The following is a 24,355-nucleotide window of genomic DNA, read 5'->3' on the forward strand; positions in this document are numbered from 1 at the left end:
TTTGCTGGATTTTGCCATTCATTTTTTAGCTCACCTGGCCCAAAGGTCCAAGTGAGCTTTTCTCATCACTTGGCGTCCGTCTTCGTTAACTTTTTACATTTTGAACTTCTTCTAGAGAACCACTGAATGGAAAAAAACCAAACATGGCATGAATGTTCCGTATGAGGTGCTGACCAAGTGTTGTTACTTTGTAGCCGATCCATCATCCAAGATGGCCGCCAGCGGGGGACTTAGTTTAACATATGACCCTACGGACATTACATACAAATGTCTTCTTTTAGAGAACCACTGAATGGAATGAAACCAAACATGGCATGAATGTTCCTTATGAGGTGCTGACCAAGTGTTGTTACTTTGAAGCTGATCCATCATCCAAGATGGCCACCAGAGAGGGACTTAGTTTAACATAGGACCCTATGGAAAATACAAACAAATGTCTACTTTTAGAGAACCACTGAATGGAATGAAACCAAACATGGCATGAATGTTCCTAATGAGGTGCTGACCAAGTGTTTTTATTTTGTAGCCAATCAATCATCCAAGATGGCTGCCAGCGGGGAACTTAGTTTAACAAAGGACCCTTAGTGAAATAAATACAAAAGTCTTCTTTTGAAGAACCACTGAATGGAATGAAACCAAACATGGCATGAATGTTCCTTATGAGGTGCTGACCAAGTGTTATTACTTTGTAGCAAATCCATCAACCAAGATGGCTGCCAAAGGGGGATTTAGTTTAACAAAGGACCCTTATGGACAATACATACAAATGTCTTCTTTTTAGAGAACCACTGAATGGAATAAAACCAAACACGGCATACATGTTTCTTATGAGGTGCTGACCAAGCGTTGTTACTTTGTAGCTGATCCATCATCCAAGATGGCCGCCAACAGGGGACTTAGTTCAACAAAGGACCCTTATGGGAAATATATACAAATGTCTTCTTCTAGAAAACCACGTAATGGATTGAAACCAAAAGTGGTATGAATGGGTTTTTTTTTAGGTGCTGACCAAGTGTTATTACTATGTAGCTGATTTGTCATTGTTCTTATAAAGTCATTTTCTACAATTTCAATGAATTTATTGGTAATTTCTGTAAACTTTACAATTTAAGTCTTCTGCTTTTGATTAAGTTACAGGGCCAATATTAAACCGAATTTGGCCTCAATCATTATTAGGGTATCTGTTATGATTTTAATCTATTTTTACATGATTTCCAAAACCAAAGTAGAATCATGAGAGCCTCTAGTTTTCATTCCTGCAGAAGGTGCCAAAATAAACTAAGTATGGAAAGAGGTTCGAGAAGCTCTCCTCATATAATAAATGTTGCGAATAGTATTGATTTAAATGGACAATAGACATCTGTAGGTGATTTAAATTGTGTATCAAATGAAACACATGTGTTTGTTTATTTTGCTATCTTCTGCGGGCATATGCAGACTGGGAAAAAATGCACATCAAAATCCAGGTAAGTTTATAATTTTCTGAAGCTTTATAGACTTCATATAACTTTTATCTAGATCTGCCATGCCTGAAAACTTTCCTACATTTTGTAGATGCCTCAGTTTATCTGTACTCATAGTAGATTTTGTGGTGTAAACATGGCCATATTTTTCAATTACTTTTGATGAACCTTAATATAAAAAAAAACAAAAAAAATGTACTACATTTAGAAAATGAAAGGACATGGAGTAAATGTACATGGGACAAAATCGCACACAATACATAGAAAACATAGAAAATTATCAATGAACAGGGCTTTTATTCCTGTTCTTCATCTTGACAGTTGATGTACATGTATAAGTAAAAATGTTAGAATTGATTTTGTTTATAATTCTTATTAATAAATTTTACTGTTTCTACTAAGCCAACATGTGTAGTACAAGTGACATAATCTTCAATGTGTTCAACAGTTGAAAGCGGTCACTTCAAAGTAGAAGTCTTTATTTAAGCATATGTCTCTGATTAATCCAGACCTGGGGTCAATTACATGCCAAAGTAATTAATTACATTGCAATTACATTGCTTTTTAAATGTAATTAATTACATCACAATTACATTGATTTTCAAATGTAATTAATTACATTAGAATTACATTTCCAATGTAATTAATTACATTTCAATTACCTTTGTCCAAAGAAATGTAAGAGCTTCATCATTTAGAATAAAAAATCGCAAAAGTAACAACAGTCTAGACAGTAAAAATATTTGTTGATGAATTGTTTTTAAGTTTTTCAAATTTCTAACGTCATTGTTACATATAATCACCATTAGATTTTCACTGTGATTATTTGATTGGATTTCTTATTTTTATGGGAACAAATTTATATAATATGTATGTAAATCTTATTCTTAAAAAAAAAATTCTTAAAAATTTCTACTAAAAATGTTAATTTAGATGTTTTAAAAAGGTACCTCGTGTGAAATTTGAAGGAAACTTGAAGCATCTATTTATTACATAAGAACTAATGGTAGCATATTCAAGACTTGTCTTTTGGCAAGTCAAAATTGTTAAGTACATTGGGCTCCATTCTAGTATGTTTTGACTACTTTATTTAAATTTTGTAGAAAGTATTCAAATAGTATTCATCTGAACATATTTTGCCATATAAAAATGATGGTTTAAAATAAAAATTGCCTTTGGCATTTTAATCAAGGGTCAAAATTTTTCTTGATAATTAGCTAAGTGAAAGGAATGACCTGAGGCTAAGATTATGGTAATTGTTAGAACAACATATTTACAAATTGTATGTAAATAAATTGGTATTGTTTTAATTTTTGATGTAAACATGTGAAAAATTAATGAATTGAATACAAATAAAGATTATTATACATACTATAATTATTAATGAAATATCAAGGAATGATATATTTTTCCATCATGATAAAAGTTTAAAAAGTATTTGAAAAAATTAAAGCACCTAACTTACTAAATGTAGGAAAATAAATATAAGTTGCATCAGAATAGCCAAATATGTTTTAAATTTCCTAGCAAATATTAAAATGTAATTCAAAGTAATTGAAAAGTAATTCACAATTACATGGCGAAAAGGCAATGTTATTCATTACTTTCAATTACATGCAATTGAAATTTGCTCAATTACACATTACATTGAATTACTTTCAAAATTGTAATTAATTACAGCTAATTACAATTACATTTTTAACTACCCCAGGTCTGGATTAATCTATATATAGATATATAAACAGATTGATCAGAGACATATGGTAGATACAATAAGGTAATACTATTTTAACCTGTGACATGCATGCAGTAGTATCATGATAAATATGATGGATAACTTTATTCCTAAAGCAGAAAGAAAAGAAGTAAAGGTGAGCTCAGTGTACGACAAACCCAGAAACAGAATTCGAAATGAGATTATGATAATGCAACTCTTTACCTAATGTAAGCAAGTGTCCACCACATGCTTAACAGGGTTAGGATTCCTTACTCTAAGACTGACAATAATAAATGGGATTAACCCTAACTTCTCTTCCCGTCAAATTGACAAAATAGAACGTTATAAAATGATGATGTAATGTGATTATGCCCCCGTAGTTCACAATGTATCTTTGGAAAACTTATTAGGAACTGAGCATTTTCTTAAATTCTTTACATAGATATAAAGAAGATGTGGTATGAGTGCCAAATGAGACAACTCTGCATCCAAGTCACAATTTGTAAAAAGTAAACCATTATAGGTCCAAGTACGGCCTTCAACACAGGGTCTTGGCTCACACCGAACAGCAAGCTAGAAAGGACCCCAAAATGACTAGTGTACAACCATTCAAACAGGAAAATCAACGGTCTAATCTGTATAAAAAACGAGAAACACTTATGAACCACAACAACAAACGACAACCACTGAACAACAGGTTACTTAGGACAGGTGCAAACAAATGCAGCAGGTTTAAACGTTTTAACAGGCACCAACTTTCACCCTAACTTGAAACAGTGGTATAACATTACAACATAGAAAGACACTTTAAACCATCAATTGAAATGGCTAAACTAGATCAAAAAGAAATATTAACAAAACAAGTAAACATACACTGAACAAATAAATTTGATATGAAAATAATGATATGTTTTGATATGTTTTGATAACGACTATGTTTTCAAACACTCATTGTCACAGGCAAAATGACATGATTTTTCGAAATAAAAATATTGTCTTTGTGTGACTCTAACAATTCTGTTAAGGTTAAAACTGTAAAAGTCTCTGTGTTATTATTCCTTTACCATGTGTAATCAATTGAATGTTTAAAGGGGCATCATTGGGCATTAGCTACGCAATATAAAAAAAAATCATGTTTTTTCTTTTTTTTTTTGTTCAATCATTAATGAAAGTGAAATAATAGTTCGCTTTTAGCAGCCAGTTTTAAGTTCAATCCTGTTCAAATAAGAAATATCAGTGACGAACTATTCACTTGCAAGTGAATGATTCGACCTCATTGGATCAGTTTTCATGTGACCTTGAATTTAACCCATTAGCTACAGGTTATACATTTTTTATTTACGCAAGTTTTAGTCATGTTCAGTCATTAAAAGGAAACGAACGTCAACATTGAAAGTGAAACAAAGGTGAACCATTTCTTTGACTGATTCGAACCACAAAAAATCATTCTTATATAGGTAAGATCGATGATTAAATTATTTTTATAACCTAAAACATGAAATCAAACAGACTTAGAAAAGTCCAATTGCACGAAGTCGCTATCTTTTTATGTTTATGTTTATATCGGGTGATGTGACCATCGGCAGTCTTTGGAGGTCATCTCGATAGTTAATTAGATGGTGTCTAGACTAAAATACACACGAAATGCTGATATATATTATCGAATTCGTGCATTGTTAATTGTTTATTTCAGACTTATTTTAATTTGGATATATATACTTTTTACTGTGTTACAGCTTGAATCTCAGGGCAGAAGGGTGCTAAGTTGTCTGAAACGGTTTTAGTATATTATAAATCAAATATGAAAATTTGAGTCAAATTAGTGAACATAAATTTGACAGCTAATGCCCCTTTAATGGGCCAAATGTTTTATCTATTTTTCATTTTTTGTATTAAATTAATGAATTAGTTTCTCTTAATCCGACTCCAGGCCTGTAATAAAGAGGAAGAATAACAAACAAAAGTATAGAAAGAAGTATAAATGTCTTGCTAGGAAAATATAGCTGCTTCCAAGGTAGTCTCCCTTGATTACACTACAGATCACCCCATGCAGGAACACACAAGATTGCACACTGGCAGGGACAGTAATACATGTGAAGTGTGTGGAAAAGAGTGGAATAGTGAGGCAAAATTAAAGACACACATGAGAACACATACGGAATCTAAGGATTTTAAATGTGATGATTGTGATAAAGAGTTTCGAACCAAACAAACTTTACAGATACACATGAGAATACACACTGGTGAAAAAACTTTTAAATGTGGTGTATGTGGAAACGGGTTAAGGCAGAATCACCAATTATTGAGACACATAAGAACACACACTAGGAGCACTGATGATCAACCCTATAAATGTGAAGTATGTTGAAAGGGGTTTGGTCTGAGAGAACACTTACGGAGACATATGCATATACATACAGGAGAAAGACCTTATAAATGTGATATATGTGGTAAAGACTTTATACAAAATGCTGAATTAAAGGCACACATGAGAACTCATACTGGTGAAAAACCTCATAAATGTGATATATGTGGAAAAGGATTTGGTCAGAGAAAACACTTGCAGACACACATGGGAATACACACAGGTGATAAACATCATAAATGTGATGTATGTGGTAAAGATTATCTTCACAGTCATAACTTAAAAGCACACGTGAAAACACATACTGGTGAAAAACCTCACAAATGTGATGTTTGTGGTAAATCATTTCTTCATAGTCATACCTTAGAAACACATATAAAAACTCATACGGGTGAAAAATCTTACAAATGTGATGTATGCTGTAAAGTATTTAGTCTAAAAGGTAACTTACAGAAACATATGAGAACACATACTGGTGAAAAACCTTACAAATGTGATGTATGTGGTAAAGCATTTAGTCAAAATGGTATCTTACAGAGACATAGGAGAACACATACTGGTGAAAAACTTCATAAATGTAAAGTATGACGTGACAAAAATTTCAGTTTGTGGCAGAATTTCCAGTCTTATACCATTTCCTGTTTACAAAATTAAATCATGTACAAACTACAATACATCTCTGGTCGATTTGTCTTGTCCACCAGCCCAAGATGTTAGCCATGTAACTTCTACCAATTCTTTATATAGCCCCACCCCTCATCATGGTTCATTGACTTTGAAACTTTTACATAGTTTACAAGTCAATGTTTGTGTTTAGGTTTGTTTAAAGGGAACGACTTATGATAAGTCTATGGTATTTGGTATGCAGTTGTATTAGCATTGGCACATCTCAGTTCCATGGAGATTGTTTTGCCATGTACCTTCAGTCATGGTTCATTGACTTTGAATATTTGCATAACTTACATGTTAAAGTATTTCTATTTTAATTTCAACATTTGCATTATGATTATCAGAAGTACAAAAAGGCAAGACATATCTCTGTGACTGTGTTAACAGTTTATAATACTATTGTACACAAAACATAATTGAGCACAACATGCTATACTAAGTATATCAGTAAAATTGAGAATGGAAATGGGGAATATGTCAAAGAGACAACAACCCGACCATGCAAAGAGCAGACAACAGCCGAATGCCACCAATGGGTTTTCAACGCAGCGAGAAAATCCCGCTACTTTATATCTTATTTTTTTGGCCTTTAATTTGATGTAGATTTCAAATTTTTCAAAATGTATCGACAATTTTTCGCGACACTGTTCAACAAGTACTTGGCATAATGTATAGACAAATGTTTGTTTCTGTGGACTGCGTTAGACTAGTACTCTCATATAAATTTGTCCCATGCACATTTGTCTTGTATCCAAGCACCCCTCTCGGCGAGATCACCATTCCAAGGTGTGTTCGACTCCGATCGTATTTTACAAGGATTGCGATTTTCCTACCAAAGGTCGGAGATTCTTTTCGGGTATTCCGGCTTCTTCTACAATAAACACTGACCCCATGATATACCTATTAAGCAGTTTAAAAGCTTTATACCAACAAACCAACAACAAGAAGTAAATATATCTATACATAATCTGCATACAAAAATTGTTCCTGAAATGATGACTGTTTTCTATGAAATTTTCTATGGGGTCAACTAAACATTAAAACTGTATGAATATTTTGCTCCATCAACTAATTGTGTATAATATATATGTGGTTTTTTTTTCATCTGAAAGAACATGTTAGAAGTGTTTTATTGACAATTATTTTTAGACACCAGGATGGATGACTCATGATCTTGAAGTAGAATGATACTTTTAATTATATATAAATAAAGGCAACAGTAGTATACCGCTGTTCGAAACTCATAAATCGATAGGGATAAAAACAAGTCCGGGTTACAAACTAAAACTGAGGGAATATTTCACTTTAAAGAGATTAAAGTCAAATTATTTCCACAACAACAACTCTACCGGAGGAGAGGGAGGTTACTAGAAATGTATTACTGTTTTGTTTGAACCTTATATCCCATGGCTTCACTTTCCCAATGTCTTCACATGAAATTATTCTTATCAGTTTTCCTGATGGTGAAATTTGATGTATATTGCTTGATTTCTTAGAACAAATGTAAAGGTTTCCAAGGAAATCCACATCAATTCCTCTCGGACTGGACAATTTTTGATTTTTGTAAGTAAACTGTTTCGTACCACCGGATGTACAAATCACGCTTTTCGGTCCATCGGCATAAACGTAACTGTTGCTTTCATACGCACATATATAAAACGTATTACCATTTGTTTTTGTTTCTTTAATTTTCTGACCGTTTGTCGCATTTAACCACACAATAAATGTATCGCATGCAGTGATCGACAAATTGGTTATGTACATTTATATAACGTAATCCACCAACTGGTACAGGAAGTACGATTTTCCATCCAATGGTCATTGTGTGAATATTGATCAACTATATTTCTTGTGAATCTATAAAGGCCACTGCTAACTTATCTTCTCTGAATTTTGCGATATCATATGGTCCATTGTGAAACTGAATATCTGAATGAAATACGCCGTTGAGATAAAACTTTAGGAGTTTTTTCTTATATAAGTTACTTATGAAAATGAATTCTTCAGTAAATATTCCTCAGACTGCTGACCATCTGTTATCCCCTGCATCAAGAGTAAAGAGCGAGTTCACCTTCCCAGTATGGAAGTTAGGTTCTTTCTGGTTCGGAACCGAATCAATTGAAGAAGACCAAAGTGACTCTGACTGAATAGTTTCATGTTTACTTTCAATGCGGATTTGGCCAAGAGATTTAACCTCTTCTTCAAAGTTTTCTACTACACGGTTTCTTTCAAAACTAAATGATTTTTCATCAATGTCTGAAGTAGCTTTAACTATTTCAGCTTCTATTTTATCTTTCATCGGAATCAGTTTGTTGATCTCAATCAAACACTGAATATCGGACCCATCTTTCACACATGTACAAACAAATCATGTGCCAGTTATCTATGGTCGACGTTAAACTCGACATTTCAGTCAGTTTGTCTGAAAGTTGTATACGTATTTCTTTCTTTGTGATGGTCAATTCGGCTTTTGCAGCTTTTTCCATTTTATTGACATGTTCCATTATGTCTTTCTTCAAACTTTCGATTTTTGAAAATATATTGTTATCCAAATTTTCAACGCTAGCCATATTTTTCTCTGTGTCTTCGATGGATTTATCAAGTATCGTTTTCCATTGCATAATAAGCTCTAGAAATTCAGTCGTCTGCTTTGAATCCTTAACGCCGGCTGCAGCATCTTCTATTACAACGACTTTTTCGCACTTTCGATGTTTTACGGTTGCGCATACAGTGCAGCATGGCTTATTGTGATCTACACAATAAATCATTATAAATTTATCCGAATGGTCTTCGCACGTGATAGAACAGGAAACAGCCGTTGTCTTGTCTGCTTGTTCCTCTTGTAATGTAAGAATTTTATGGTTGGAGGACATTTTAAACTTACGATGGTAGTTTTCGCAAGTACAACACAGTGCTTCCTGACACACGGTACACCATGACACAGCCTTTTGATTAACATTGCTAAGTTCGCAAACGTTGCACAGTTTTTCTTGCTTCTGTAAAGCCTTTCGGTCAATCATCGATATAATTAAATGATTGTCCGTAAGTTCCTCTGCCCAACATTCCCGATTACTGGACTGCTCACCAATAGACACAAATTGTCGACAAACGGGACAGCTGAAGCCTTTATTCCCGTTTTTGTCTTTTGTAACGGAAGCCAAAATGTACTGATTAATGCATACTTTACAGAAAGTAGGTAGACATGGTAAATATTTGAGCGTCATTGATGAGTCTTATGTAGACGAAACGCGCGTCTGGCGTATTAAATTATAATCCTGGTACCTTTGATAACTATATACGTCTGTAGACATATACTACATGTCAACAGGTCATCTTCTTCTTTTCCTACTTTTACTGATCTAGTCGACATTTTTTCATGTGTCTCGTATGTCTCATGAATGAAAGATATAGTTATTGTTACATTGATAATTTATCAATATACAGTTTAATTATTGAACTTTGTAGATTAGAGATAATGCGTCTATAATAGATACACGATGAATGTTAATGTTCGTACATGAAGTACCGGTATACGTATCCAAATGAATGTCAATCATATGTTTAAAGATAATATTGCAGGAGATTACAGTGTTTTCCCGTCCTACGATACGAATAAACGTGTTTGTATTTTCGTAAGATCACCGATAGATTTTGCAAATAATGTTAGTGATTCGATAGAATCAATCAATTACGAAAACTTATTATAAAGGTTTTTTTACGTAGATATTATTGTACAGATGTTTTGATTATTCTTGACGATTTTCAATCAGTCAATGAAATATTTTGACCGTTAGCATCTGTTCCAAGATCATTAAACGCCATCAAATACATTGTTGCAATATTTCATAAAGGTTTGGGTTGGGTTGGAATCTGTCCAAGATCGCAGAAAACAGTGTTGAAACCAAGGCGAGATTTCGAAGTATGGTAAATCCAGCAAAACTTTACATCATGCAGAATATACACAAAAATACACTGTTGACAATTCACTCATCACGATAACTTAATATTTGGTGTAAATTGCTGTACTATAATTTTAACATGTTAAAGCAAACCATGACGAAATCTATTAATTGAACAAATATTGTTTATAATTAAGCATGACTTCCTTTATCATGTTTATAGGCATTTCATTTATGGATAGGTCTTGGTAATGTAGGGACTTTTTTATAATATTGGAAATTTTAATAAACTGCTTTGTAGATGGTAGAAGACACAACAATTACGATGAAATGGTAGGAATTGTTTAAGTTTGTCAAATGTTTGGACTCCTTTGGTTTTTTAATTTTCCTGATTGTGAGTATGGATGTAAATCATGTAACTTTTAGTAAGGAAGTAATTTTTGGTTCATTTACAGTTCAAATCAATGAATTTTAAACTTTAGTTACAACTAAATTTAATTTGACAGCAAATATTTGGTTCTAGCTCTGTACATCAAATATGATTCCATTAAATAGTAATCACGAATATGAGGTTGATTATTCTGTTTAACGTCCAGTTGCAAAATTTTAAGCCTGTTATCTATGATGAGTTTATAGATAGGAACTCTGTTGTACACAAGATCGACACAAATAATGGGACAGGTCAACGGGACACGTACCACCCTACCCGGCCATACCATTCCAAACAGACTATGCTTTGCTCTTCTAAATATCGCTTGCTTAGTGAGGAAGCAGCAAATACCATTTTCAAGTCTTTGGTTTGACCCAGACGGTTATCGAACACATGAACTACAACACTAAAGGTGATCAAGCTATATCATGAGATCAACGTGACTGTTATAATTGAATGATGTGGCCACATATAAACAATGACTGTCATTTTTTGCATTGAGTTTACCATGACATTTGTTCTATGCTTATCAACCAAGTGACATGAAATGCTTTAATATTTAGTCTTCATTAAATAAAATCCATACTACATATGTGCGTTACATTAACATAACTATCTAAACATTTGAATGGATGAATCAAGTAGAGATATATGTTATAATTAATTATAGATTCATAAAAAATCAGAAGTTTTCTCTTTAAATGTTATTTAAAGAAATTTTAGTTAGGTTATTTCTGAAACAACAACTTTCCCGGATGAGCGTAAAGTTACCAAAAATGTATTACTGTTTAGTACAGTAGATATTTATTTTATCTTAATGAATACATTAAATGAGTGTTTGATTGACAATACTGACAAGACACCCAGATTGATGAATCATGAGAATATCAAGTAAATATTTCCTTAGACATCTATACCATTTCCTCTACGATTTGACAACTTTTTGTTTTCGTCTCAGGATAAAATCATCAAAAATGCATTATATATAACTTCTGCCAATATTAGGCACACCACCAGAGAGACACACCTCCAGAGTCATTTGTAAGTGAATTTCATTTCCCGATTTGCTGAACAAGACGCACTATTCGATCCATCGGCATACACATAACTATTGCTTTCATAATAACAAATATATTATGTTTCCCCAACTGTTTTTGTTTCTATAATTTTTTTATCGTTTGTCGCATTAAACCAAATAATTTTGTTGATACATGCAGCAACGAATTGGTCATTTAAATCTAAATATCGTAAACCATAAATCGAAACAGGAAGGTGGATTTGCCTTGCGATGGTCATTGTCTTGATATTTACCAACTGAATGATCTTAGAATTAGGAAATGACACTGCTAACTCATTTTCTCAAAATTTTGCGATATCATATGGATCACAGTCAAACTTGATATCATACTGAAATAAACCGTTGAGATTAAATCAAGATATTTTGATGTGTGTTACATATAAATTCTTCAGTAAATATTCCACGCACTGCATACCCGTTGGTTTTTGACTGCGTCGAGGGTAAACAGCGTTTTCAGTTTTCCAGTTAGGAATTTTGTTCTTGCGGTTTCTGTAACGAATTGATCAAAAGATCACATAGTGCCTCCGACTCCACGCTTTGTTTAAAGATTTGTAATTTTACCGAGCGATTTTACGTTTTCTTGAAATTTTTCTAGGACAGGATTTCCTTAAAAATTGATTAACCTTTCATCAATGTTTTATGTTGCAGTTTTTATTTCATTTTCGATTTTTTCTTTCATTGGAGCCAACTTTTTGACCTCAATCAAACACTGAATTTCGGACCCATCATTGATACATGTACTTAATGTCCTGTGTCAGGTACCAACGGTAGATTTTAAACTGGAGATTTCAGTCGTTCTGTCTGTAAGTTCTGTTACTATCGATATAATCAAATAATTGTTCGGAAGTTCCCCTACCCAACATTTAGGATTACTGGAACGATTTCCAACATACACGAATGATCGACAAACCGGACACTTGAAACCATTATTAATGTTTTATTTGGAAACGGATGACTGAATGTATGTATGAATGCATAACTTACAGAAAGTATGTAGACATGGTAAATACTTTGGAGTTTTATATGTCTCTAGACATATACTACAAGTTAATAAGTCGCCCTTTTTCCTCTACGACACATTCTTGTCCAGTCGCCATTTTGACATTGTTATCTTTTTATATCCAGTTTAAATAGTATCGCTTTGTATTCGTTTGCTACATTGCATGACTTGAACGTTAAACATTTATAAAATAAATCTATAATGAAATCATTATTGATCCAAAGTAAAAAATCCAATGAAAAAGATATCGGATTCATGTGTTTATTTTGATCTTTTCCGTCCTGGCCGTTTTATTTTGTTATAATAAATATTTTTTTTGTTCTCGCGTTTTATGTTGATATTACGTGTATTTGTTTTATTTGTGTTTTCGAAAGCCTAATATACGATAGTTGTTTTTCACTAGTTCCGTTGGTTGAAACCGTTTGAATTTTCGGTTTTTATGGATTTTGCTGTCACTCCGTTTTGAAAGATTAATTCAGGTGTTACTTTCGTCCGTATGATAGACTAGGTCATTGCACGATACGAGGATTCTGCTAATTCGTTCATTGGTGATATAACGGTATATTTAGCGACACTTGAGGGTACCACATTGAGCATTTGGAGGCAGTATTTGATGAGTTGAGACAGAAAAAGCTCGTTGTCAAACCGAGTAAGCATTCATTCGGCTATGGGGAGCTAGAACTTTTTGGTCATATTGCAGAAAGCGGCAATATTAAACCTGTTTAGGACAAGGTTTCTGCTATACGACAGTTTCCGATACTTTTAACTAAGAAACAGGATGGGTCATTTCTAAGACTGATAGGCTTTTACCGAAAATCCATACCACCGTTTTCAGACATATCCGTACCGTTAACAAACCTTAAATAGAAAATGCACAAAATAAAGTTCATTGGTCAGACAAAACACAAAATAACTTTCATATATAAAAATTTTATAAGAATTGAACATGTTGCATCTGTAGTGACTCTGTATAACAGGATCGATATTTTATTTGCAATAGTTTGGGTGGTATAAATGTTACGAAATTATCTGGAGGGTAAAGTGTTCACTATTGGTACTGCTCATGCTCCATTGCAGTGGTTACAGAGGATGAACACAAGTAACCCAACGATTACACCGTTTGAGTTTTTGATTCTTCAAGAATTTAAATTTACTATTTGAGAAATTGCAGCCAAGACAAACATTGAGCATCACGTGATTAGGCACCCATTGTACTTTCACAAGTAAGTTTACACATTATAAAGCATAGTCCTGTGAGGAGTTGGAGAGTTAGTTAAAATAGCAGTTGGGTATTATTATTGTCAATTCAGAACAAGGATGTCACGAGCCTTATAATTACAACACTTTAGTAAGACATTTATACTTATTTATATGGTACATTGAGGTCTGTTTTACTGTGGAGATGATATTTCTTGCTCGCGGTCCAGATGAACAGATCATTGCTATTTTATAAAAATGTATACATTTTTGTGTTCAATGTTTAGTTTGCAGTTGTTTTTAGGCCCGATTTTGTTGTTAAAACCGTCGACATGTCGGATATAAATGGTGTCTCAATAATTTTGGCTCTCAATAATGACGACTTCAGTATGTATACTAAAGAAATTTATCCTGTTGAACTTACTTTAAATAAAGCTAATACTAACAATGACCACTGCCCTTTCCTCGATCTTGATATCTATATCATTAACGGAAAGCTTAATACTAAAATATATGATAAAAGAGATGATTTTTCATTTCCTATCGTTAATTATCCATTTTTAGATGGTGACGTTCCCTTGTCACCATCTTACGGTGTTTATATATCTCAACTTGTACGATTCGCTCGTGTATGTAACAATGTTTTAGATTTTAACGAGAGAAATTTATGTATTACTGAAAAATTATTACACCAGGGTTTTCGATATCACAAACTAGTCAAAACATTTACTAAATTTTATCATCGGTATAAGGACATCATTCGTAAATATAGCTCAACATGCAGACTTCTTATACGTTCAGGTATTTCACATCCAATTTTTTATGGAAATATTCTTTATAAAGCACAAAAATGTCAGTATTCACCTCTGAAACTAACAAAATCTTTAAATAGACTTATTAAGAAGGGATATAGTTACGATACTGTTGTCAGGTCATTAAAGATTGCATATTTTGGCGTTAATATTGATTCACTTATAGGGTCTTTGCAGCGGCACTAAACACATTTATTTAAAAACCAGTTGTTGGCATGACACGGGTTATGTTCTTCTCATATATGTTATGATGGTATGATACTAAACCCCTAACGGGAAGGATTGTGCCTGATATTCATATGATGAAGACATAATCTTTCAATCAGTTTAATTGAAGCCTGGAGCTGGCATGTCAGTTAACTGCTAGTAGTCTGTTGTTATTTATGTATTATTGTCATTTTGTTTATTTTCTTTGGTTACATCTTCTGACATCAGACTCGGACTTCTCTTGAACTGAATTTTAATGTGCGTATTGTTATGCGTTTACTTTTCTACATTGGCTAGAGGTATAGGGGGAGGGTTGAGATCTCATAAACATGTTTAACCCCGCCGCATTTTTGCGCCTGTCCCAAGTCAGGAGCCTCTAGCCTTTGTTAGTCTTGTATTATTTTTAATTTTAGTTTCTTGTGTACAATTTGGAGTTTAGTATGGCGTTCATTATCACTGAACTAGTATATATATTTGTTTAGGGGCCAGCTGAAGGACGCCTCCGGGTGCGGGAATTTCTCGCTGCATTGAAGACCTGTTGGTGGCCTTCGGCTGTTGTCTGTTCTGTGGTCGGGTAGTTGTCTCTTTGACACATTCCCCATTTCCATTCTCAATTTTAATTTTATCTGTAATAAAAATGGCGTTACATTTATTTAGTTCTGTTTTGTGTATGTTTATTAAGTAACATTTGTTTTATTATTTCCTCTATGTTGAGTTTACTTGATTCTTGTTTTCTTTATAAAATTTATCTTTAAATTTAGTTTTGTATAACATTGGCCACTTGGTAATCCAAACGACTTACTTCGTTACATTGTACCAAATGTTATTCAATTACTGACACGAGTATAAGATACTGATAAACAGTGTCATGACTCTTATCAACTTCTTAAATTTGATATATTATCTGTTCGCATTAATTCTTTTACAAAGGAAGTACAAGTATATATCTAAACTGTGGTACCTGTGTTCGACCTCTAACTTATTTTTAATCGTACGGCAAAGTACATGTGAAAGGTTGGTAGTAGATGATTTACATGGTGTTTAAACTTTCTGCAAATCATAAAAAAAAACATAATTATTTTCATGCTATGTCTTCAATTCTGAATTTTGAACCATCTTAAAACCCGGAGTGATCACATAGACACACCTTGGCTGGATAACTGTTACACAGATTTTCATGCTAAGCATATATCCACTCGTAATTCAAAGTATTAGAAAGCACAATGTAGGTGTCTGCAAAGTTTTCACAATAGCACAATTCATTCTGCTCAATATTTGTATAATTTTTCGGATTTTCATATATCTTGGGTTCGAGAGAGATATTCATTGTCGAAACGCCCATCTAAAACAGTAAAATTAATTCCGTTAATGTTATTATAGTTTACATATAAATAGGAAGATGTAGTATGATTGCCAATGAGACAACTCTCCACAAGAGACCAAATGGCACAGAAATTAACAACTATAGGTCACCGTACGGCCTTCAACAATGAGCAAAACCCATACCGCACAGTCAGCTATAAAAGGCCCCGAAATGACAATGTAAAACAATTCAAACGAGAAAACTAACGGCTTAATTTATGTACAAAAAATGAACGAAAAACAAATATGTAACACATAAACAAACGACAACCACTGAATTACAGGCTCCTGACTTGGGACAGGCATATACATACAGAATGTGGCGGGGTTAATCATATTAGCGGGATCTCAACCCTCCCCCTAACCTGGGATAGTGGTGTAACAGAACAACATATGAACAAACTATAAAAATCAGTTGAAAGAGGCTTAACTCATCAGATGGATATAAATACAAATACTACAAATACAAGTGGACGTGGCCGGGTACTTGTACATCCAAACAACAAAAAGACACAAAGTACAGACCTGAGAGTACTCGCAGTTACTGACAACTAGTTCACAGCCACTAACAACTAATAAAAAAAAACCTTGCATCTAAGACTAAATTATCAATCCGTACACATCCAACATCCAATGGATTTAGTGTAAAGACGTCATAAACAGTCAGAGAAAAACATGACCTTGTGCATTGATTTTTCCTATCTTCGTATTTTTGTTCTTTTAAAATTTATTGCATAGTTATCGAGAATATAAATGTACACAATTGGGCTACTTTCTTAGAATTATCCCCCATCATATGTATTATTTTTTTTATCATAAAAAGGGTAGCAATTGTAATGTTGTCACGCTGATAGATCCTCCTGATACCTGATAAATTTTTTGCACATTGCATCATTACGATCGTACCTGAAAGTTGTATTTTATTTTAAAAGATATTGTTGACTGTAGCTAATTAATATTTTTTAACATACTGCTAGGCCTCTATACAGTCTAAACTTATTGGCTGATTGGTTTGGTGGGTTAAATTTAGATAGATCGATAAATCAATAAGAATTTGTATTAAATTTTTCGTTAAAAGACCGACTTGAATTTTCAGAAGTTTGCATTAATTGGAAGAAGTGTCAGTTTCACGTTTACTCAGCTAACGGACCTATGTTTTCTGCAGCTACATGAAAAATTACATCAACGGACTGGAGTCTCGATTACACGAATGACGGAAGTGTGTATGGTGATTTTGTTTGCCTCAGGATTAAAGCAGAATCTTGATAATTTACAGTGTAAAAAAATTGGTACCGCTATTATTCTCAAAAGCCACACATTTTTATGGATTTGAAGAATGCACTTTCACCTTAAAGCATTTCATTGATTGAATAATATATAAAAAGGGGAAATATATTACCAAATGCATAGAAATAAATGACAAATGATCGATGACAATTTGCAATAAATTCAATATCAACATTTCAAGGTAAATGACATTTAAAGTCACGTCCTCACTAACTGGTGAATGTACTATGCATATAAATGATGTATTTTGTATTTTATCTATACAAAAATAAGAGTAAGAAACTGCAAGTGGAAATAAATCATTGTATAGACCGAGGGAGATTAAATGGTACAAAAATTAATTCAGTTTCTATTAAAAATATCTTTTTTAATATGTGAGATTTTCGATGTGATTTTTAAAGAAAAACTGCATTTCCTTTGATGAATGACTTTAAAAGCATTTAAATTAAATGTTTTAGAAAAATCAGATGTCTCTGGTATATGACGTCAAGTACTTGTGTCATTGACAAACACATTGAGTTTGAGAAAACTGTATATTTGACTCTTATCAACTTCTTAAATTTGATATATTATCTGTTCGCATTAATTCTTTTACAAAGGAAGTACAAGTATATATCTAAACTGTGGTACCTGTGTTCGACCTCTAACTTATTTTTAATCGTACGGCAAAGTACATGTGAAAGGTTGGTAGTAGATGATTTACATGGTGTTTAAACTTTCTGCAAATCATAAAAAAAAACATAATTATTTTCATGCTATGTCTTCAATTCTGAATTTTGAACCATCTTAAAACCCGGAGTGATCACACAGACACACCTTGGCTGGATAACTGTTACACAGATTTTCATGCTAAGCATATATCCACTCGTAATTCAAAGTATTAGAAAGCACAATGTAGGTGTCTGCAAAGTTTTTACAATAGCACAATTCATTCTGCTCAATATTTGTATAATCTTTCGGATTTTCATATATCTTGGGTTCGAGAGAGATATTCATTGTCGAAACGCCCATCTAAAACAGTAAAATTAATTCCGTTAATGTTATTATAGTTTACATATAAATAGGAAGATGTAGTATGATTGCCAATGAGACAACTCTCCACAAGAGACCAAATGGCACAGAAATTAACAACTATAGGTCACCGTACGGCCTTCAACAATGAGCAAAACCCATACCGCACAGTCAGCTATAAAAGGCCCCGAAATGACAATGTAAAACAATTCAAACGAGAAAACTAACGGCTTAATTTATGTACAAAAAATGAACGAAAAACAAATATGTAACACATAAACAAACGACAACCACTGAATTACAGGCTCCTGACTTGGGACAGGCATATACATACAGAATGTGGCGGGGTTAATCATATTAGCGGGATCTCAACCCTCCCCCTAACCTGGGATAGTGGTGTAACAGTACAACATATGAACAAACTATAAAAATCAGTTGAAAGAGGCTTAACTCATCAGATGGATATAAATACAAATACTACAAATACAAGTGGACGTGGCCGGGTACTTGTACATCCAAACAACAAAAAGACACAAAGTACAGACCTGAGAGTACTCGCAGTTACTGACAACTAGTTCACAGCCACTAACAACTAATAAAAAAAAACCTTGCATCTAAGACTAAATTATCAATCCGTACACATCCAACATCCAATGGATTTAGTGTAAAGACGTCATAAACAGTCAGAGAAAAACATGACCTTGTGCATTGATTTTTCCTATCTTCGTATTTTTGTTCTTTTAAAATTTATTGCATAGTTATCGAGAATATAAATGTACACAATTGGGCTACTTTCTTAGAATTATCCCCCATCATATGTATTATTTTTTTTATCATAAAAAGGGTAGCAATTGTAATGTTGTCACGCTGATAGATCCTCCTGATACCTGATAAATTTTTTGCACATTGCATCATTACGATCGTACCTGAAAGTTGTATTTTATTTTAAAAGATATTGTTGACTGTAGCTAATTAATATTTTTTAACATACTGCTAGGCCTCTATACAGTCTAAACTTATTGGCTGATTGGTTTGGTGGGTTAAATTTAGATAGATCGATAAATCAATAAGAATTTGTATTAAATTTTTCGTTAAAAGACCGACTTGAATTTTCAGAAGTTTGCATTAATTGGAAGAAGTGTCAGTTTCACGTTTACTCAGCTAACGGACCTATGTTTTCTGCAGCTACATGAAAAATTACATCAACGGACTGGAGTCTCGATTACACGAATGACGGAAGTGTGTATGGTGATTTTGTTTGCCTCAGGATTAAAGCAGAATCTTGATAATTTACAGTGTAAAAAAATTGGTACCGCTATTATTCTCAAAAGCCACACATTTTTATGGATTTGAAGAATGCACTTTCACCTTAAAGCATTTCATTGATTGAATAATATATAAAAAGGGGAAATATATTACCAAATGCATAGAAATAAATGACAAATGATCGATGACAATTTGCAATAAATTCAATATCAACATTTCAAGGTAAATGACATTTAAAGTCACGTCCTCACTAACTGGTGAATGTACTATGCATATAAATGATGTATTTTGTATTTTATCTATACAAAAATAAGAGTAAGAAACTGCAAGTGGAAATAAATCATTGTATAGACCGAGGGAGATTAAATGGTACAAAAATTAATTCAGTTTCTATTAAAAATATCTTTTTTAATATGTGAGATTTTCGATGTGATTTTTAAAGAAAAACTGCATTTCCTTTGATGAATGACTTTAAAAGCATTTAAATTAAATGTTTTAGAAAAATCAGATGTCTCTGGTATATGACGTCAAGTACTTGTGTCATTGACAAACACATTGAGTTTGAGAAAACTGTATATTTTCTCGGGCCGCTAAATTTACAGATCGACATTACACATGTTACAATTATAGAACGAATAATCATTAACGGGAAAACCTTAAGTCAAAGAAAAACAGACAGAAGAAGTAAGACGAAATGTTGAACAACAGTCCAAAATAAAAAAAAACACACAGAAAACTAAATATGCAGTAAATATTCTGCAGCACGATCCTAACAAATACAACGGGAGTGCACGCAGGAGCTAGAAAATGATATACAGCAGTAAAATGGTTGTTAATTTACGTTGTCTTCAATCTGCACACTTTGTATTTTTTTATACCCGAGTTATCGTTCTTAGTCCAAACCTTAATAATCTTATTACATTTGTTGAATAATATAATATAGTATTATTTTCTATTCACTTGACTGTTTAGTTGTTTGTATAGCGTAAGAATAGAGGCGGAAGATTCGAAAGGGTTATTCAAATGAGGTCGAAGCGAAACTGACAACCTCATTGTTCAAAACGCAAGATGAAAAGAACAATTAAAAGACAGGCGGAAAATACAAAACCTTGTAAAATTGTCGATGATCCACTGACAACGCCATGGCAAGTACTAAAAACGACTTAAAAGAAAAACAACAGTAAACAAAACAGCATATAAAACTAAAGAATGAGGAACACGAACCCCACCAAAAACTCAATGAGAAGTCTTATTCGTTGACATACGAGGAAAAGAGAAAAACAACCTGTAGGGTTACGTGTCCTTTCTATTGTGATTTTAATTGTACGTTTTCCTTTGTTATTCCACTGGTCGGAATTGAAATGTGAAGGGGCGAATGCCGAAAGAATAGTTTAAATCTGTCCTAATCTTAGGTGCCTGTCCGTACTTAGAAAGTGGTTCTGTCAATTTATACTTTAATGTTCTTAGTCTTTAGAGGATTTGATGCTGATTAGAGATATTTGAAGATGTCTGTGATAACCTTTTCCACAGAGTTTTTCAAAATAGGGTTCTTGAGAACTAGACACACTGTTTAGACAATTGTTTTTTTCCGAAGGCCGTATTTTGCCTATTAATTTCAAGATAAAGAACAGCAATAAACAGGTGATTTTCCATTGATATTTTTATTTTTTTTGTATTCTCTTGGAATGCTGTTTTATATGCATCTACATATATGTCATATCCAGTTCCCTCCTGAAATGATAACTAAATTTCGGGGTCAACTGAGTTTTTATAGACTGTTTAGATATTTTTTTCCATCATTTGATCTTGTACCATATATATTCGTTTTATATTACCTTACTGAAAACAACATCTTATAAATTCCGTGCGTCCAAAGCGCTTTTCTGGATTTCCAATCATCACAAACGCTAAAACCAAACATTTGAAATGTAGGTATCAATACGTAGTTACTTTAGCAGGCATACGACCAAAAAGAGACAAAAAAAAATATCCAAATTCGGCTGTGGTCAACTTGCCTGAGGGAGTTGTACCCTAGATTTTTTCTGAATTTATCAACGCAATAATGTGTTTTAAATTATTTCACCATCAATTTAATGTTTTATATTGACAAAAGTGTTCAAAAACCCGGATGTATGAACCATGATGTTCAAGAAGAATGATATGTTTTAGTTATGTATAAAATATTTCGATTTAAAAAATAAATTTTGTAACTAGTTTTCAATTGAACAGTTTCCACCAGTAGAAATTATATTGAAATTAACTCAGCAACAACAACTTTGCTGGATGATATAGACGTAACCAAGAACTTATTACTGTTTAATTTGAATCTTATAATCTATGGGTCCATTGTCTCAAGTTCTTGATATGGAATTATTCTGATCAATTCTCCCGATAGTGAAATTTGATGTATGCTCTTTGAACGTCGTGAACAAATGTAGAAATTTCCATATAAATCGACATCAACTCCCTTCGGATTTGTTAACATTTGGCTCGTGTAAGTAAATTTATTCAAACCATATACTAAACAAGACACACTATTCGGTCCGTCGGCATTAACATAACCGTCACTTCCATATGCGCAGATATAGCAAGACAGACCATTTTTACCTACTTCTTTTATTGTCTCGCCGTTTGTTGCGTTCAACCAAAATAGTTCTTAATTAAACCGGCTGCAATGAATTGGTTATTTACGTCTATATAACGTAGACTATGAATAGAAGCAAAGAGATGAATTTTCTGTATTGCAGCCATTGTCTGGGTAGTTATAAAATGAATTTCTTTTGCTTTAGGGAGCTACCATTTGATTTTTATGGGGGGGGGGGGGGGGGGGGGCTAGGATGAAATTTGAAAAAAATAGGCAGGACAGGAGTTTTGAGTAAAAAAAAAGGCAGGATGAGATTATTTGCAAAAACAAAAGGCAGGATGACAATTTATGTAAATAAAAAAGTCAGGATAAACTAAAAAAAAAAAGGCAGGACCGAATAGAGTGAAAAATAAAAAGGCAGGACCGAATAGAGGGAAAAATAAATAGGCAGGACAACATTTTTCATTCTAGCCCCTCCATAAAAATCAAATGGTAGCTCCCTTATCAAATGACACTGCTAACTCTTCTTTTCGAATTCTTTCGATATCACCTGGTCCACCTTTCTTCATGTTAATGACGTGTTCAAATATATATTTCGTTAACTTTTCAATTTCTGAAAATAAATTGTTCTCCAAAATTTCAACGTTTGCCACAATTTTTTTCAGTATTTGGGATTGATTTGTCCAGCAAAATTTTCCACTTCAGTATCAGCTCAAGAAATTCAGTCGTCTGAATTGCCTCTTTACTACTGGCTGCCGCTTCTTTTATTACAACCACCTTTTCGCACTTACGATGCACACAAAAAATCTCGACACATTTATCCAAATGGTATTCACATGTGATCAATCCGGAAATAGTTACAGTCTTGTTTACTTGTTCTTCTTGTAATGTCAAAACTTTATGGCGAGAGGACAGTTTAAACTTACGATAGCAGTTTTCACTAGCAACACACATTGCCACCTCACACACTGTACACCATGACAAGGCCTTCTGGATTACATTGCTTAGTTCGAACGCGTTGCATTATATTTTTTTTTGTATTACTTGTCGGTCAATAATTGATATTATCAAATGATTGTTCGGAAGCTTCTCTGTCCAACATTCGATATTCCGGAATGTTTTTTCTATAGACACTAACGTGCGACATACTGAACTTCCAAGACCATTACTTACGATTTCCTTAGAAAGGGATGACTTGATATATGTATGAAAACATAACTTACAGAAAGTATGTACACATGGCAAATTTTTGGAGTTTTAAATGTCTCTAGACATATGACTGCAGGTCAATAGGTAATCATATTCTTTACCTTTGACGGATCCAGTTGCCATTTTGTCATTTTCTCTTATGTTTTCTAAATGAAATATATCACTATTACTGTTATGTTATTAATCTTCACGTCATTTATTAGACCTGAAATAGACAAAGGATAAAATTGTGTTTGTATCATTAGTATTAAATATATACCATTGAAAGTCAACCGTCTGATAAATATTACTTTGAACATGATTATTTTGTTTACTATTCATTCCAATTGTTTGATAAATAAATGCGTTATTGTTGGACACTGACTAACATCTTTTGTTGAGTTTGAGTCGCTGTAAAAACTATAATTATAGTGGTTCGATTCGATTGGACGTCTTTTAAAATATTATAGTAATAGGAATTAATAAAGAAAAACAGTCGCCGATTCATTTCATGCAGACGATTTTCAACCGGTTATGATTTTAGAATCTTACGCCTCCTTTTTCCATTGTTATTTTACCGACTGTAAATGATCATCATTAGACTAAATATAATTGATGTCTGTAAAGGTGAAGGGTACTTGAATTGAAGATAATCAAACAACAATTTGAATTCAAAGTAAAAGGCAATATGTCCATGATGCATGATTTTTTTATTATTAATTGTTTTTGGCTTTTAACTAGCTTCAGTAACTTCGAGTACTCTCAAATCGTACTTTCGTGTTAATTTGACCTGTTGACACAATTTGTAATGCATTTCTGT

The 24,355-nt window shown here is 33.1% G+C and overlaps 2 protein-coding genes across 2 annotated transcripts; one reads left to right on the forward strand and one right to left on the reverse strand.

Annotated features, from left to right (window-relative positions):
- The first annotated feature begins 5,439 nt into the window (after positions 1-5,439).
- On the forward strand, positions 5,440-6,466 carry LOC127721552 (zinc finger protein 233-like). Its single transcript, XM_052228319.1, has one exon. It carries the CDS (start codon positions 5,585-5,587, stop codon positions 6,131-6,133), a length of 549 nt encoding a protein of 182 aa, XP_052084279.1. The 5' UTR covers positions 5,440-5,584; the 3' UTR covers positions 6,134-6,466.
- LOC127722341 (tripartite motif-containing protein 2-like) lies at positions 6,147-24,102 on the reverse strand. The gene is made up of 5 exons (XM_052229228.1): positions 24,088-24,102; positions 12,578-12,690; positions 9,497-9,573; positions 8,918-9,053; positions 6,147-6,183 (listed from the first exon to the last, which is right to left on the reverse strand). Exons 1-5 carry the CDS (start codon positions 24,100-24,102, stop codon positions 6,147-6,149), a joined length of 378 nt encoding a protein of 125 aa, XP_052085188.1.
- Positions 24,103-24,355: the final 253 nt, after the last annotated feature.

Source organism: Mytilus californianus, unplaced genomic scaffold, assembly GCF_021869535.1.
Source record: "Mytilus californianus isolate M0D057914Y unplaced genomic scaffold, xbMytCali1.0.p SCAF_12, whole genome shotgun sequence".
Lineage (NCBI taxonomy): Eukaryota > Metazoa > Mollusca > Bivalvia > Mytilida > Mytilidae > Mytilus > Mytilus californianus.

Coding starts and splice junctions, on each gene's coding strand:
- LOC127721552 (XM_052228319.1), top strand. CDS start 5,585: ATGCATATACATACAGGAGAAAGACCTTATAAATGTGATATATGTGGT.
- LOC127722341 (XM_052229228.1), bottom strand. Junction 9,574..12,577: donor TGCATTCATACATACATTCA/GTCATCCGTTTC, acceptor AATGTCGACTAG/ATCAGTAAAAGTAGGAAAAG. Junction 9,054..9,496: donor GACGTATATAGTTATCAAAG/GTACCAGGATTA, acceptor TTACATTACAAG/AGGAACAAGCAGACAAGACA.